The 16,846-nt window shown below is 41.1% G+C and overlaps 1 protein-coding gene across 2 annotated transcripts in view; it reads left to right on the top strand.

The window, feature by feature from the left end:
- Nucleotides 1-16,846, top strand: part of MDN1 (midasin AAA ATPase 1) — a 185,658-nt gene that overhangs the window by 78,364 nt on the left and 90,448 nt on the right. For both annotated transcript variants that reach the window (XM_025384538.1, XM_025384537.1), the window contains exons 27-34: nucleotides 424-565; nucleotides 2,187-2,321; nucleotides 2,402-2,540; nucleotides 4,071-4,209; nucleotides 4,505-4,635; nucleotides 7,295-7,439; nucleotides 9,229-9,358; nucleotides 15,762-15,980. In XM_025384538.1, the coding sequence (XP_025240323.1) occupies nucleotides 424-565; nucleotides 2,187-2,321; nucleotides 2,402-2,540; nucleotides 4,071-4,209; nucleotides 4,505-4,635; nucleotides 7,295-7,439; nucleotides 9,229-9,358; nucleotides 15,762-15,980 (1,180 nt within the window). The remainder of the gene's footprint in view (nucleotides 1-423; nucleotides 566-2,186; nucleotides 2,322-2,401; nucleotides 2,541-4,070; nucleotides 4,210-4,504; nucleotides 4,636-7,294; nucleotides 7,440-9,228; nucleotides 9,359-15,761; nucleotides 15,981-16,846) is intronic.

Below are 16,846 nucleotides of genomic sequence, written 5' to 3'. Positions count from 1 at the left end.
CTACAGGCGTGTACCACCATGCTTGGTTAATTTTTGTATTTTTAGTAGAGAGGGGATTTCACTATATTGGCCAGGATGGTCTCGATGTCCTGACCTCGTGATCCGCCCACCTTGGCCTCCCAAAGTGCTGAGATTACAGGTGTGAGCCACTGCTCCTGGCCCATTTGCATTACTATTAATCATCTTTTTTGTATGTGGCATAAGAAATGTGGAATTCCATTTTATATTATTAATTTAAAAATGAATTTGAACATTTTTTTCAGAATATTACAAGTTATTTGCATTAAAAATTAATCTTATTCAGTGAAATGAAATTATTTTAATGGGAGCATAAATTTGTTACAAATTTTATATACATTGTACTACAAACTTACCAAGCATTGCAGCTAATGCCACTTTTCATTTGTTTTGATACTTCGACAGTCCTATCGCAGAAGTTCTTCAGTGTTTGCTGGAAAGCAGGGCTTCATCACCCTTCGTGATCTGTTCAGATGGGCTGAAAGATACAGATTGGCTGAGCCGACTGAGAAGGAGTATGACTGGCTACAGCATTTAGCCAATGATGGTGTGTTTTCAGTCAAATGCTCTCAATATATAGTTATGTTAAATGTCAAACTTTTTATTAAAACAAATCTTGCCTCACATTGTGATTGATACATACATTTGACTAGGTATTCCAGAGAGCCTGTTTCCCTCCAGTTCTAACAGCTTTTGTAAGTGATCTTATTCCTGCAGGCCTCCGTGCTAATAAGGACTGGTTGCTAAGGTTTTCTTACTCTTTGCTTCAGGTAGCCACATGGGGGAGTCAGGATATGGGCATAGCCTCTTTGGGAGTTTAGGCAGATGGTTGATGGTAGCTTTGTGGGCCATTTTTCTGCAGTGTCACCATAGGTGGTCTGGCTAGTGCCTTACAGACATACAGAAAGTTGATTTGTCAGAAAACATTGGCATTCTGAGAGAAAGAATTTATATAACCCAAGACTCAGATTTTGTTGTTTTCCTTTAATGCATGGGAAAAATGTGTTACTGTTCGTGATAGGATACACAGTGTTTTGGAATCTTCTGATTTGAAAAGTGCTGATGATTGATTAATGGGCTAGTTAATAAGTAAGAAGAGTATATAAAACTAGTAGAAGAGATTTTTTCTCTACTTGTAAAGAATATTTACATAGAGGAATACTTTTTAAAAAACTTCTTTTTTTTTTTTTGAGACAGAGTCACCCTCTGTAGCCCAGGCTGGAGTACAGTGGCGTGATCTCAGCTCACTGTAATCTCCACCTCCTGGTTCCGGGTCCTGGTTCAAGCAGTTCTCCTGCCTCAGCCTCCTGAGTAGCTGGGATTATAGGCATGCACCACCATGCCTGGCTAATTTTTGTATTTTTAATAGAGATGGGGTTTCACCATGTTGGCCAGGCTGGTCTTAAACTCCTGACCTTGTGATCTGCCCACCTCGGCCTCCCAAAGTGCTGAGATTACAAGAGTTAGCCACCGTGCCCAGCAAAACTTTTTTATTGCGGTGTAACATACAGTAAAGCATTTTCCCATGTAAAGCATCACCTAGACCAAGATTTAGAATATTTCCAATAACTCAGTAGGTCTCTTGCCAGTGGAGGTAACCACTACCCTGACTACTATCACTACTAACTGACTCCTGTCTGATTATCACTACTAATCTGATTGAAAAGAATTTTGCCTGTCCTTGAGTTTCACCTAGCTGACATCATGCAGTATGTAGTCTTTGGGTTCTGGGTGTTTCACTAAACCTGATGTGAGATTCAGTCATGCTGTTATGTGTATCAGGACTTCATTCTTTTTTCTTTTTCTTTTTATATGGTAATCCACTGTGTGAAGATGCCACAGTTTCTTTATCCATTCTCTTGGTTATGGACATCTGGATCATTTTAATTTTTTAGTTACGAATAAAGCTTCTCTGAACATCGTGTATATGTCTTTTGACACACACATGTTCATTTGTGTTTGAGGATACTAGAAGTCCTATTGCTGAGGCATAGGGCAGGTATATGGTTAGTTGTAATAGGCTCTCCTAGTTTTCCCATGTAGTTTTTCAGATTTCTACCTCACCAGCAACGTATGAGAGTTGCTCTTGTTCCATATTCTCAATGTCCCTTGGTGTTTCCAGTAGACACTGATGATTCCTTTCCTCCTCTTCCTCCTCCTTCTCCCAGGTTACATGCTTCTGGCAGGTCGAGTCAGGAAGCAGGAGGAAGTCGATGTGATTCAAGAAGTCCTTGAGAAACATTTCAAGAAAAAATTGTGTCCTCAATCTCTTTTCTCCAAAGAAAATGTTGTAAAATTGCTGGGTGAGTAGGCCAAAATCCCTAGAGGAGTATGATTTGAGTTGTACTCATTAGAATCTAAATATTTATTTTTTCTTGGATAGGTAAATTGTCTACTCAGATATCCACATTGGAGTCTAACTTTGGCCACATCGTGTGGACTGAGGGCATGCGGAGACTCGCAATGCTGGTGGGAAGGGCATTGGAATTTGGCGAACCTGTGCTGCTGGTTGGAGACACTGGGTAAAGATCTGTGACAGTGACTCATGAGGGTTCATTTCAATTCCATGGGATTACGTGAGTTATCGCTGAAAAACTCATGAAAGTATTAATCCCCCCTTTCTTCCTTCTTTTTTCTCTTTTTAAGGAAGAAACTAAGAGCAGGTGGGGGGCTAGGGGAGGGATAGCATTAGGAGAAATACCTAATGCAAATGATGAGTTGATGGATGCAGCAAACCAACATGGCAGATGTGTACCTGTGTAACAAACCTGCACATTCTGCACATGTACTCTAAAAAAAAACAGAAGAAACTAAGAGATCTGTTACTGTTTAGTTTCCTCTACCTTCAGACTAGTTCTTTGTTTATGGAAAACAATGACTTTATTATTACTATTTTCGGAGATGGGGTCTCACTCTGTTGTCCACGCTGGAGTGCAGTGGTGCGATATGCCTCACTGCAGCCTTGACTTTCTGGACTCAAGTGATCTTCCTGGCTCAGCCTCCCAAGTAGCTGGGACTACAGGCATGCACCACCACCCTTGGCTAATTTTTAATTTTTTTTGTAAAGTCAGAGTCTCAGCTGGTTGTGGTGGTTCATGCCTGCAATCACAGAACTTTGGGAGGCTGAGGCAGGTGGATCACTTGATTTGAGGAGTTTGAGACCAGCCTGGGCAACATGGCAAAACCCCGTCTCTACTAAAAATACAAAAATTAGCTGGTTGTGTTGGCGTCTGCCTGCAGTCCTAGCTACTCAGGAGGCTGAGGTAGAAGAATCGCTTGAGCCTGGGAGTCAGAGATTGCACTGAACTGATATCATGCCATTGCACTCCAGCCTGGGCAACAGGAGTGAAGCCCTGCCTTAAAAAAAAGATGGAGTCTCACTGTGTTGTCCAGACTGGTCTTAAACTCCTGGGCCCAAGTGATCCTCCTGCCTTGGCCTCCCAAAGTGTTGGGATTACAGGCATGAGCCACTGTACCTGGCAAGAATGATTTTTTGCTTCATCGCATTGAGGGCAGTTTTTGTCTGTTTAGTTCTTTTAAACAGTGAGATTCATTCTATACGTGTATAGAGAAGAGCAGATAAACTAGTGTCTGTTGAAAGTCTATAAAGTCTGTAAGGATTAGATTTCTTTTCCCTCCCTTGGTGGTGGCTTTTTTTTTTTTTAGGCGGCATTTCGCTCTTGTCGCCCAGGCTGGACTGCAATGGTGCAATCTCGGCACTCCACAACCTCCGCCTCCCGGGTTCAAGTGATTCTCCTGCCTCAGCCTCCCAAAGTGCTAGGGTTGCAGGCGTGAGCCACTGCGCCCAGCCGGTGGTTGTTGATAGAACTAGGATGGAGTTTGTACAGTACATACCTTCTGGATAAGGGATATGGGAGAGTGCAGTCGTGCAGAGGGGTGCCGTGAGCCTGGGGTTGAGGTTCCACATTGGCCAGCACTGTTTGCTGCTGCAGTGAGACTCCTACAGTGGTTCTTCTCTTTTGCTGAGGGGGGTGTTTGTGGATGTGTATTTGAAACACATACCTTGTTAATCAGTTGCATATCTCTAACAGGTGTGGGAAAACTACTATCTGTCAGGTATTTGCAGCCTTGGCAAATCAGAAATTATACTCTGTCAGCTGCCACTTACACATGGAGACATCCGACTTCCTGGGTGGCCTGCGGCCAGTGAGACAAAAGCCAAACGACAAGGTTTGTCCAGCAGCAAGTGTTCCAGTTATTTTAAAAAACTGCAGTTAGCTGTGCATGAGTCTGTGGTGGGGTTTCTGGAGCTGGGTTCTGGTTTGGTTAAATGTGCATATCTGCAGATTTTCTCCGGTCTACAAGGGCCTCCACAAGCATTCTGGTGCGCAAGTTCTGTCTCCTGTTCTCAGATTCTTACTTTCCTCGGAATGCCTACTTCACCCCTGGAAACACCAGCCAGCTGCATGTATATTGTCTGTGGAGCCACCTGCCCTTTAATTTTCCCCACTTTTTCAAATTATAGGAAGAAATTGACACATCAAGACTCTTTGAGTGGCATGATGGGCCTCTGGTTCAGGCCATGAAAGAGGATGGCTTTTTCCTCTTGGATGAGATCTCATTGGCCGATGACTCTGTCTTGGAAAGACTCAACAGGTACGTGCCTGAGAGGTTTGCTTTCTGTTTGATATTTTTGCTCAGGTGATTGTGATTTTTATAGATAATCTTGTGCACAGTAGTACTCCTCATAGGTGCACCTTAGTAAATGCTTGAAATTATTGGTGTATTACCATGTCTTTTGGCTTTAGCATTCAATGTTTCCTAAATTTCTAGGTTTTTTTTTTTTGATATAAATAACCAGAACAATGGGATCGTGGAATGGCAGGGCTAAAACATGAGCCAAAGTCAAAACTATTTTTTAAGGTGAATTATAGGCCTACTCTCTTAATATTTTGAAAGAACTGTAGTCAGAATCCTATCCCATGGCTGTAAGCCGTCATTAGACCTCAGACCAATATGAATCTTGATGTAGTAACACCCATTTTTTCTCTTTTGAGATATAGTTTACATGCATAATTTAGTGAGTTTTAGTAAGTTTATAATCCCATGATGGGTTCTTCTTGCAAGCTATATGCATAGAACTGAGTCACTGAGTTAGTGGTATTGCAATAGAGAAAGAATTTAGTAGTTGCAGAGTTAGCCAAGTGGAAGGACAGGAGTTTATTACTCAAATCAGCTTCCCTAAAAATTTAGAAGATAGAGGTTGGTTGGTTGGTTTGTTTTTTTAGACAGAGTCTTGCCCTTTCTCCTAGGCCGGAGTGCAGTGGTGTGATTTCAGCTCACTGTAACCTCAACCTCCCAGGTTTTATTCTTGTGCCTCAGCCTCTTGAGTAGCTGGGACTACACATGTGTGCCACCATGCCTGGCTAATTTTTGCATTTTTAGTAGACTTGGGGTTTCGCCATGTTGGCCAGGCTGGTCTTGAACTCCTCACCTCAGGTGATCTGCCCACCTTGGCCTCCCAAAGTGCTAGGATTATAGGTGCGAGCCACTGCGCCCTGCCTGGAGGCTAGGGTTTTTTTGTTTGTTTTTTGAGACTAAGTCTACCTCTGTCACCCATGCTGGAGTGCAGTGATGCCATCTTGGCCCACTGCAACCTCTGTCTCCTGGGTTCAAGCCATTCTTTTCATTCAGCCTCCTGTGTAGCTGGGACTACAGGCATGTGTCACCACTCCCAGCTAATTTTTGTATTTTTAGTAAAGATGAAGTTTCGCCATGTTGGCCAGGCTGGTGTCAAACTCCGGACCTCAAGTGATCCTCCTGCCTCTGCCTCCCAAAGTGCCGGGATTACAGGTGTGAGCCACTGTGCCCGGCCGAGGCTAGGGTCAGAGGCCTAGGGAATGGGGAATGCTGTTGGGACAGGGTTGAAATCACAGGAAGTTGAGTTGTCTTTTTGCCCTGAATAAGTTCATGGGATCGTAAGACCTGTTGAGCAACTTTCTTCGTATGGGTTTCCATTCTAGGTGGTGCTAGCCATTCTGTCAGAATCAGGGTCTGAAAAGTACCTTAAACACTAATCTTAGGTTTTATAATAGAGATGTTATAGGAGAAGTTGGGAAGGTTATTCAATCTTGTGAACTCTGGCTGTGTCCTGAGCCGTAATTTTAACCTTGTAGTTAGTTTTATGAAGGTAGGGGTTAGTTTTGGGAAGGTTAGTTTTACTTTTGTTTTAAAGTTAAACTATAAACTAAATTTCTCCTGTACTTTACTTGGCCTACGCCCAGGAATGAACAAGGGCAGCTTGGAGGCTAGAAGAAAGATGGAGTCAGTTAGGACAGGTTTTGTGGGTTTTTTTTTTACTGTCATAACTTTTTGTTAGATTTTTTTTCTCACTCATAATTTTTGCAAAGGTGATTTCAAGCTTTGCAACCATCACAATTTAGTTTTTGTGTTTTGTTTTGAGACAGTGTCCTGCTGTATTGCCCAGGCTGGAGTGCAGTGGTACAGTCTCAGCTCATTGCAGCTTCTGCCTCTTGGGTTCAAGTGATTCTTGTGCCTCAGTCTCCTGAGTAGCTGGGATTACAGGCGTGAGCCAACACACTTTGCTAATTTTTGTATTTTTAGTAGAGATGGGTTTTCACCATCTTGGCCAGGTTGGTCTCCAACTCCTGGCCTCAAGTCATCTCCCCACCTTAGCCTTCCAAAGTGCTGGGATTACAGGCGAGAGCCACTGTGCCTGGCCCACAATCCAGTTTTATAACATTTCCATCATTCAATAGAATCCTTTGTGTTCATTACACTAAATTTCTGATTAATCTCTTTTTTGTCTCTGTAGATTTGTCTTTTCTGGGTATTTCAGTTAAAAGGTCTCTTCTCTTACTTTGCGTTAATGTTTTGAGGTTCATTCCTATTTCAGCACGTATTATTAATTTGTTCCTTTTTATCCCGAATAGTATTGGATATACCACATTTTGTTTATCCATTCACCAGTCGATGATATTTGAGTTCTTTCTAGTTGTTGGCTCTTATGATAAGGCATGCAATTTGTTTATTTTCTTGCAAGTTATTCATTTTTAAGACCAATGCCTTAATAGGTTATAAGTGGAAAAGTTTTTTTTTCCTGATCAGAAATAGCCATTATTACACAGGAATTGAGATACTGAGTCATTTTAAAATTTGTGATAGGAAACCGTTAACTAAAGTAAAAATTTATTAGATAGGTGATAACTTTTTTTTTTCTTTTAGAGAGCATTGAAGACTGTAAAATAGAAAGATTGTATAAGCCCTTTTCACTGTTCTTCAATTTTTCTTTTAGTGTCCTTGAAGTAGAAAAGTCTCTGGTATTAGCTGAAAAAGGCAGTCCAGAGGACAAGGATAGTGAAGTAGAGCTGTTGACTGCTGGGAAAAAATTTCGTATTCTAGCAACCATGAACCCTGGGGGTGACTTTGGAAAAAAGGAGGTAAAACTTTTCTGATGCACATTTTCTTCCTAGTTTTTGACCTCAGCTTACTGGTACTTGTAAATATAGTATGTAATAATGGATTTGGAATTTTATGTTAGGTAAAAACTGGGTAAAAGTTTAAAAACCCAAAAATATTTTAAAATAATTATTGGGTTAGAAAACAATTCTGACACAAATATCTCCTTATTTGATATCTCACTTTGTGTATGTGCCTGAAATGTCATTGTTACAGTCACTTTACCTAACCCTTTACATATGTTACCCTGAGAAAGCTCACAGGAGCTCTGCAAGAAAGTTATTATTGTAGTTTTATGGATGAGAAAAGTTGGATCTGAAATATAAATGTAACCTCTGTTTTTAGAGTCCACTTTCTTAAACACACCTCTGCTTTCATGAGTGGTTTTAAAGTGACAAAAAAGTCACAACCAGGAACCTCTTCTGGTTTGTAGATGGAGCTTATTTGTTCTCGTAAGGGTTATATGTGTCACTTTCGGACTGCTGGTAAAGTAAAGGGCAGAGGGTACTTCCTATGTTCAGAGGGTTGTGTTCAGATATATTCGGGAACCAACAACCTTGTTGGTTTCCGGCTCAAGAAACCTTTCAGTAGAGAAGTCAACACTATGTGTTGGATCCCGATCTATTAAAGTTAGGAAGAGAGTGGTGTAACAGGTCAGGGATGATGAGAAGAAACAGAGGGGTTGATCTTAAATAGGGCAATTAGAGTGTTGGTAATTTGGTGAGTAGCTGAAATGATATTTTGGGCCTAGGTTTCCTCAGTATCATAAGATGAAAGATTGTCTCTGTGCTTCAAGATATGCTCTGAAAAGAGGGAATAAAATACATCACATTCAAAATACAAAAACTGGCTTCTGAGCAAGTAGAAATGCCACAGAGAGGTCTGATTTCAAGTTTGTGTATATTAGCTTGGCTGTCAGATTATCTTGTTTTCCTTAAGTAAATGCTTGCTGACTTTTACCCAAAGGAAAGTTACTTTTTAGTTTTGCATGCCTAACAAGCAGAGCAAGGTAGGATGCTGGACGCCAGAGGTACTGGTTGTCTAGGATACTGATAATGTACACACACGTATTCTTTATTCCCAGGTCTCTGTGGTAGACAGAGATATGATCTCTCAGATAGATGATCATCAAGTAAAAGGAAAGTAATAACAAAGTAATCAGACAAACCAGTAATGATGCTTATGGGGCTTTGCAAACATTTGTGAATAGTGTTAACTGACCTTGTGGAGGGAAAAGGAATCTACAGGGGCTAAGGCCCTAAGACTGGAGTGGCTAAACAATTTCTAGTTCTTTAAGAGGTAGAATATATACTTTTTAAAATCACACTCCCTTTGAGCCACATAAAAGAACTTTGTTCCTCCTATATCAGACTGCCCTTCTCTGTGGGAAGAGAGGTATTTATTTTCTCTGAAGTATTATTTATGTACCTGATGCAAAGTAAAGGTAAAGTAAAAGGAAGAATCTTTACTTAAGGGGAAGAGTTCAGATTTGACTGAGACTGGCTGGAATCCTGCTTCCACTACTTAGTCTGTAAGGCCTGTGGACCATGTCTATTAAGAAAGTGATAATGATACTGGAAGGTGTCATGGAATGTAAGGAACCAAGACAAAGTACGTCTTCAATTAATTATATCTGATAGTAGAAATAATAATAATAATAAAAAGTGTGTAGTATTTGCTGGACTTAACAGCTAACATTCTTTCAAGACTTGTTTTACAGCTTTCCTTATAGTTTTAAAAATTCACGTTGGAGTTTTGTGTTTCTTATAGCTGTCTCCTGCCTTAAGAAACCGGTTTACAGAAATATGGTGCCCTCAAAGCACAAGCCGTGAAGATTTAATTCAGATAATCAATCATAATCTTCGTCCAGGATTGTGTCTGGGCAGAATAGATCCTAAAGGTGAGAGTTTGCAGGTGGTGATGGTAGTATTGGATCACAGCAGGGTTTGTGTTGGGAGTTGAGGGATCTCTTACAGGACATTAGCCCTGTATGTGTATGGCGTGTTGTAAGAAGAAAGGAGATAAATAAATGAAACAAAGTAGACAAGGAGAATATGGTATTTTTCTGTTATCTTCTGTTAAAGTGTCCCATCTTCATATTTTCATCATTACCACTTGACACAATGGCTGTAGAATTCCAGCTGCATTTCTTTAGTTGTCATATATGAATATGTTATTCTTTCACTTTATTTAAAAATTTTTTTGTCGAGGTATGGTGGCTCACACCTGTAATCCCAGCACTTTGGGAGACCAAGGTGGGCGGATCACCTGAGGTCAGGAGTTGGAGGCCAGCCTGGCCAACATGGTGAAACCCCATCTCTACTAAAAATACAAAAATTAGCTGGGCGTGGTGGCGGGTACCTGTAATCCCAGCTACTTGGGAGGCTGAGGCAGGAGAATCGCTTGAACCCAGGAAGTGGAGGTTGCAGTGAGCCAAGATCGCACCGTTGCACTCCAGTCTGGGCGACAGACTCCATCTCAAAATAAATAAATAATTTTTGTTATGAAAAATCTCAAGCCTGAGGAAAATAGATTAATATCTATAACTTAGAATTAACAATTTAAAATATCCAATAAGAGTCAACACTCTTACTATGTGGTTCTTTTTGTTTTTGAAGCCTGTATTGGTTTGATGTCTGCATATTTATCTTAGACATTCAATGGAATAAATTTAGAACCCAGATCTGGTTCCAAGACTAAATACATAGTTTTTTGGATCATTTTTTATATTCTTAAAGAATTTTAAAAAAGATATCTGCTTCTTTGAAATTGGAATTCGTGGCTATGTTCAGCTTTTTAAAGGTGCCCTTCTGCACATTTTCAAAAATGAGTAGAGTAGCTGTGGAGAGCATCTAATCTGCATGGAACCCATTCTCACCTGTGGTGTTTTAGGGACCACTGACTCTTTAGTCATCTGAGCAAAGACTTCTTTTTAAGAATGGCCCACGGTGAACTGCCACATTTATAAGTATACACACTGCTGCTTGAATGGCCAGAATTCCCCATGCCTTGTTGAACTTCCTTTTTTCTCTACAGTCTTTACCAATATCACAGTCACCCAGTGGCACAAGAACTGACTAAGCCTGTAGTTAGTTGTCAGACTCATTTGAAGGGCTTGTTGAAATGCAGCTTGCAGGGCCCCACACCCAGTGTTTCTCAATCAGCAGGGGCAGAGAATTTGCCTAACAAGGCCTCCCCTTAGGTGATGCCACTAATGTTGGTCCAAGGTCCAGGCTCAGAGCCTCAGAACTCAGAACCCATAACTCTTGTGTGCTGTTTGCAATGGCACATTTATTGTGAGAATGCCAGTAAAAGGAGTATAATACAAACTTTTTTGTGGGGGGGGTTCGGGGAAGACAAGGTCTCTGTCACCCAGGCTGGAGTGCAGTGGTGGAATCATGGCTCACAGCAGTCTTGACCTCCTGGGCCCAAGTGATTCTCCTGTCTCAGCCTCCTGAGTACGTGGCACTGTAGGCATGCACTACCAAGACAGGCTAATTTTTGTGTTTTCTTAAGAGATGGGGTTTCACCATGTTGCTCAGGCTGGTCTGGAACTCCTGGGCTCAAGTGACCCGCCTGCTTTGCCCTCACTAAGTGCTGGAAACTATAGGCAGGAGCCAGAAGGCCAGAGCAGGCCTGAAGACAGAAATCGTTAATCAAGCGTGATTTATCTTTTGGCTCTGTGTTGGAGCTGGATTCCTTCAGGAAGTTACCTCTTCATCTCCTATGGGCTATGCTTATTCCTTTGTTATTTGGATTGTGATAAGAATGACAGAGGGTTCAACTGCTGTCATGACAATGCTTGCTGCATCACCAGTGTGCTCCATGCAAGCATGGGAGCCCTGAGGACTTACCTCTGAGCCCCACACCTTGTCCTTAAGGAACTTGTTTACTCCAGGCTTTCTAGGCTACACAGCAGCAGACTTCCCAGGGAGGCATTAGAGACCTTGAAGGGAGCATGGTGAATAAGGGAAGTGGCTTAATAATTCACAGTTGTATTTTTTTTTTTTTTTTGAGACGGAGTCTCGCTGTGTCACCCAGGCTGGAGTGCAGTGGTGCGATCTCGGCTCACTGCAAGCTCCGCCTCCCGGGTTTACGCCATTCTCCTGCCTCAGCCTCCGAGTAGCTGGGACTACAGGCGCCCGCCACCACGCCCGGCTAGTTTTTTGTATTTTTTTAGTAGAGACGGGGTTTCACCATGTTAGCCAGGATGGTCTCAATCTCCTGACCTCGTGATCCACCCGCCTCGGCCTCCCAAAGTGCTGGGATTACAGGGTTGAGCCACCGCGCCCGGCCCACAGTTGTATTTTCTAGAAATAGATCAGGAAGGCACACATAAAAACTTCTTTAAAAAATTGTGAAATATAAAACAGGAAACTAGACATAGCTTTTTGTTTTTAGATTTTCTTTAAAGATAGTTAAGATTTGATGAATTTATTTATTTTTTTGAGACACAGTCTTGCTCTGTCACCAGGCCAGAGAGCAATGGTGCAATCTTGGCTCACTGCAACCTCCGCTTCCCGGGTTCAAGCGATTCTCTTGCCTCAGCCTCCCGAGTAGCTGGGACTACAGGCGTGTGCCACAATGCCCAGCTAATTTTTGTATTTTTAGTAGAGACGGAGCTTCACCTTGTTGGCAAGGATGGTCTCGATCTCTTGACCTCGTGATCTGCCCGCCTTTGGCTCCCAAAGTGCTGGGATTATAGGCGTGAGCCACCGTGCCCAGCCGAATTTAATATTTTAACTAACAGTGTCCTTCTAAATTGAATTCTGATCCTAATTGTAGTACTTATACTTATTGTATTATCTTAATGAGTATATAAATACCACTCTTCTACTTAATTTCTCTAGTATTTTTAGTTCACAAATCTCTGTAATAGTATTATCCATATATTCATAGTATGAACAAAACAAAAGATTCTAAAAGCCAGGCATGATAGTACGTGCCTATAATCTTAGCTACTCAAGAAGCCAAGGTGGGAGAATCCCTTGAGCCTAGGAGTTTAAGATTACAGTGAACCATGATTATACCATTGCACTCCAGCCTGGCAACAGAGTGAGACCCCGTCTCTTTAAAAAAAAAAAAAAAAAAAAAAAAGAAAAGATTCTGAGAAATTGATGTGTTTAAAAAAAAATTGATCTGTGAAAGGCACATAAACTGCTTTTTACAATCTCAAACTTTTGTAAACAGTACTTCTGTGTTACATTGGTATAATGTTACCAATATTTAGTACATTAACCAATACTTTAATGAACCATTCTGTTTCATTAAAACAGCTATCGGCCGGGCACGGTGGCTCACACCTGTAATCCCAGCACTTTGGGAGGCCCAGGCGGGTGGATCACGAGGTCAAGAGATCGAGACTATCCTCGCCAACATGGTGAAACCCTGTCTCTACTAAAAATACAAAAATTAGCTGGGCGTTGTGGCACGTGCCTGTAGTCCCAGCTACTCAGGAGGCTGAGGCAGGAGAATCGCTTGAACCCGAGAGGTGGAGGTTGCTGTGAGCCGAGATCATGCCACTTCACCCCAGCCTGGGCAATAGCGTGGGACTCCATCTCAAAAAAAAAAACAAAACAAAAAACCAAAAAACAACTATCATTTATAATGACTTCCTTGTGTTATATTCTAAAAGTAGAGATAAGAAACTGTATAGTTCTCCTTAGATAAGGTCAGATTGCTCTCCAGAAAGATGGTATCGTTCACAACACTGCCAGCAACGTAGTGAATGTGCCTGCTTGCCACAGTCCCTCCATCAGGGAGTTTTCTCTCTCTCTCTCTCTCTCTCTCTCTTTTTTTTTTTTTTTTCCCTTCTTCCTTTGAGACAAGGTCTGGCTGTGTCATCCAGGCTGGAGTACAGTGGCACAATATCGACTCACTGCAAGCTCTGCCTTCCAGGCTCAAACCATCGTCCCACCTCAGCCTGCCAAGTAGCTGGAACTACAGGTGTGCACCTCCGTGGCCAGCTAATTTTTGTGTATTTTGTGGAGACAGGGTTTTGCCATATTGGCCAGGCTGGTCTTGAACTGGAATTATAGATATGAGCCATGGTGCCTGGCCTCATTTTAAAAAATACAGTAAAATCCATTATTTTATCCTTTTTAGTTTAGCGGAGGTTTAAAATTTCTTTGTCTTTTGTTATTAGTGACATGGAACATTGTTTGTGTTTTATTTTTATTTTTTTGAGACACAGTCTCACTCTGTCGCCCAGGCTGGAATGTAGTGGTGCCATCTCGGCTCACTGCAACCTCTGCCTCCCAGGTTCAAGCAATTCTCGTGCCTCAGCTACCCAAGTAGCTGAGACTACAGGCACGTGCCACCATGTCCAGCTAATTTTTGTATTTTTAGTAGAGACGGGTTTTCACCATATTGGCCAGGGTGGTTTTGAACTCCTGGCCTCCAATGATCTGCCCGCCTTGGCCTCTCAAAGTGCTGGTATTACAGGTATGAGCCACCGTACCCAGCCTTTATTTTTAATAAATGAATCATTTTGCATTTGGTATTAATTATGTCTTTTGGGGTGATACTCTTCATTACATTTATCATAGGTTTTAATATTCTGTTACCTTTTCATATTTGTTCTAAAAATACATATGTGAACTAAAAATACATATGTGAACCTATTTATTATCTCTGATGATCTTATTTCTTAAATGATCATAATTTAATTTCTATTAATGGATTAATTTTTTCATTTTCTTTTTTTTTTAAATTTACCTTGAATTTATTCTTCTCTGAAGTGTGAATCTAAGTACTGGTATTTACTGTCTAGTTGAAATAGCATTTAATTTCTTTCCTCATTGTTATTGAAATTTCCCCCTTGCTTTGTCATTTTAAGCTTTTTTTTTGTTTTTATTTTTTGAGATGGAGTCTTGCTATGTCGCCCGGGCTGGAGTGCATTGGCACGATCTTGGCTCACTACAAGCTCCGCCTCCCAGATTCATGCCTCAGCCTCCTGAGTAGCTGGGACTACAGGTGTCCGCCACCACCTCCGGCTAATTTTTTTGTATTTTTGGTAGAGACAGGGTTTTATTATGTTTGCCAGGATGGTCTTGATCTCCTAACCTCGTGATCTGCCCATCTCGGCCTCCCGAAGTGCTGGGATTACAGGTGTGAGCCACCATGCCTGGCCTTAAGCTCTTTTTAAAGAGTTTTTTTTTGTTGTTGTTACCAGTATTCTTCCAACCCATTACATTTCTTCTAATTCACAATATATGTAGCTTTGGAGGCTATTGCTGTGCTTTATATTATAGCAGTGCTTCCTTCTAATCTTTTCTTTCTTTTTAAAATATTCTTTGGTATTCATACTTTATAGATAAATGTCTACTATTGACTTAAGACATTTTGTAAAGTACTCCACTCAATTTAATTGGGATTGCTTTGACTCTATATGTACTAAAGTATTTTCTTTATTTCGAGACAAGTATTATCTGATAGGAAATTGTGATAATTAGAATATTCAACTTGATTCATGAAACAAAATTTGTGAACCCCCCTAATTTGCTGAATTCTGATTGCTGCATAGATATAAAAAAAAAACAACAAAAAAAACTTGAATGAATGGCATTGAAAAGATGACATTCTTTATTACATTAAATGGAAAAAAATACATTTATTTAAAATACAAGTAAAATTATAAGATGTAAAATTTGCATATTTTCTTTTTTTTTTTTTTTTTTTGAGACGGAGTCTCGCGCTGTGTCACCCAGGCTGGAGTGCAGTGGCGCGATCTCGGCTCACTGCAAGCTCCGCCTCCCAGGTTCAGGCCATTCTCCTGCCTCAGCCTCCGAGTAGCTGGGACTACAGGCGCCCGCCACCACACCCGGCTAGTTTTTTGTATTTTTAGTAGAGACGGGGTTTCACCATGTTAGCCAGGATGGTCTCGATCTCCTGACCTCGTGATCCGCCCGCCTCGGCCTCCCAAAGTGCTGGGATTACAGGCTTGAGCCACCGCGCCCGGCCTGCATATTTTCTAAAATAATTGTGATGGAAGTTCAAAACTGTGTCCTAACTCAAATCAAATGAATATTTCTTTGGGCGGTTTTCAGGTCAGTGTCTAAAACTGTAACTCCCAAAGTTTTGTTTTGTTCTTTGGATAGGGATGGACTGCTATTGATGAATCCTTTCAGAATTTGATCAAAGCTGCAGACTGCTTTTGTTAGAAAAAGCATTCATGTACATTCACAGAACTTTGCTTAGAAGGAGCAAAGACCCCTTTTAGGCCACCTGTGTGCCCCAGGTTATGAACTGTTGTTCTAGGATCTCCCGCTAACAGCAAATGCTTTTTTGTTTCTTGTGTTTAGGGTCTGACATACCTGAAGTGATGCTGGATTTCATTGACTGGCTGACCCACCAAGAGTTTGGCAGAAAGTGCGTGGTCAGTATCAGAGACATCCTGTCCTGGGTTAACTTCATGAACAAAATGGGGGAGGAAGCTGCTTCGAAAAGGACAGAGACCATCTCCACTGTGACGTCTTTTGTCCATGCTGCATGCCTGGTGTACATAGATGGAATAGGTTCAGGTATGTTGTCTGGTAGCTGGTGGGGACAAGGGGCTCGGATAGAGGGGCATAGGAAATGGAGCACGCCCAGGCCTCTGACCCAGCTATTTTACCGAATCACTTCGCAGAACATTTCCAAAACTCAGAATGGCTTTCCTTTTGTTTGTACTCTTTGAAGAGTGGTTGGCACACAAGATACGCTGCAATTTCTCAAAGCTGGTAGACCAGGTACTTAACAAACATGAAGTGGTGATTATGAGTAGAGTAAAGGCTGTTGAAATGTCTTTGCTTCTAAAGCACTGGCTTTTTTTTTTTTTTTTTAAACTTTATTAAGTTCTGGGATAAAGCTTAAAATTAAGTATTAGGAATAAAGCTTAAAATTTTAAAGACATTGAACAAAGGCTTTTTAGCAAAGCAGTTTTATTTTTGTGCAGAGGGGTATTTTTTTGGCCAGTTGCCACGAGAGTACACTTAAACAAAGGGCACGAGAGCCTTTTTTTTTTTTTGACGCAAGTTTTGTTTTTGTATTTTTCTTTTATTGACCGGGATTGGGTTGTATAACTTAAACTAATTTTGATTGGCTAGACATTTGAATTTTTTTAGATAAGGTGGGCATGTAAAAGAAAGTGGAGAGGAAGGGGAAGGGGTGTTTATAATGAGTTAGAAAGTTAGTTTTTTTTTTTAAATTAGGAAAGGAATGTGAACTGGTGTTGATAACGCCTGGTATTGTGGCGTGCCTGGGCCTTTAACAAAGGCAAAAAGGAGAAAAAGGAAAAGGTGGGGTTACTATGAATTAAAGAATAAAAGATCAGATTATTTGAAGAGAAACTGAATATGCCGGTTTGTTACATAAGTATACATAAGTATAAGGATACATATGTATACAT

This window comes from Theropithecus gelada, chromosome 4 (assembly GCF_003255815.1).
Source record: "Theropithecus gelada isolate Dixy chromosome 4, Tgel_1.0, whole genome shotgun sequence".
Classification (NCBI taxonomy): domain Eukaryota; kingdom Metazoa; phylum Chordata; class Mammalia; order Primates; family Cercopithecidae; genus Theropithecus; species Theropithecus gelada.
This window is presented reverse-complemented; position numbering and strand designations above follow the sequence as displayed.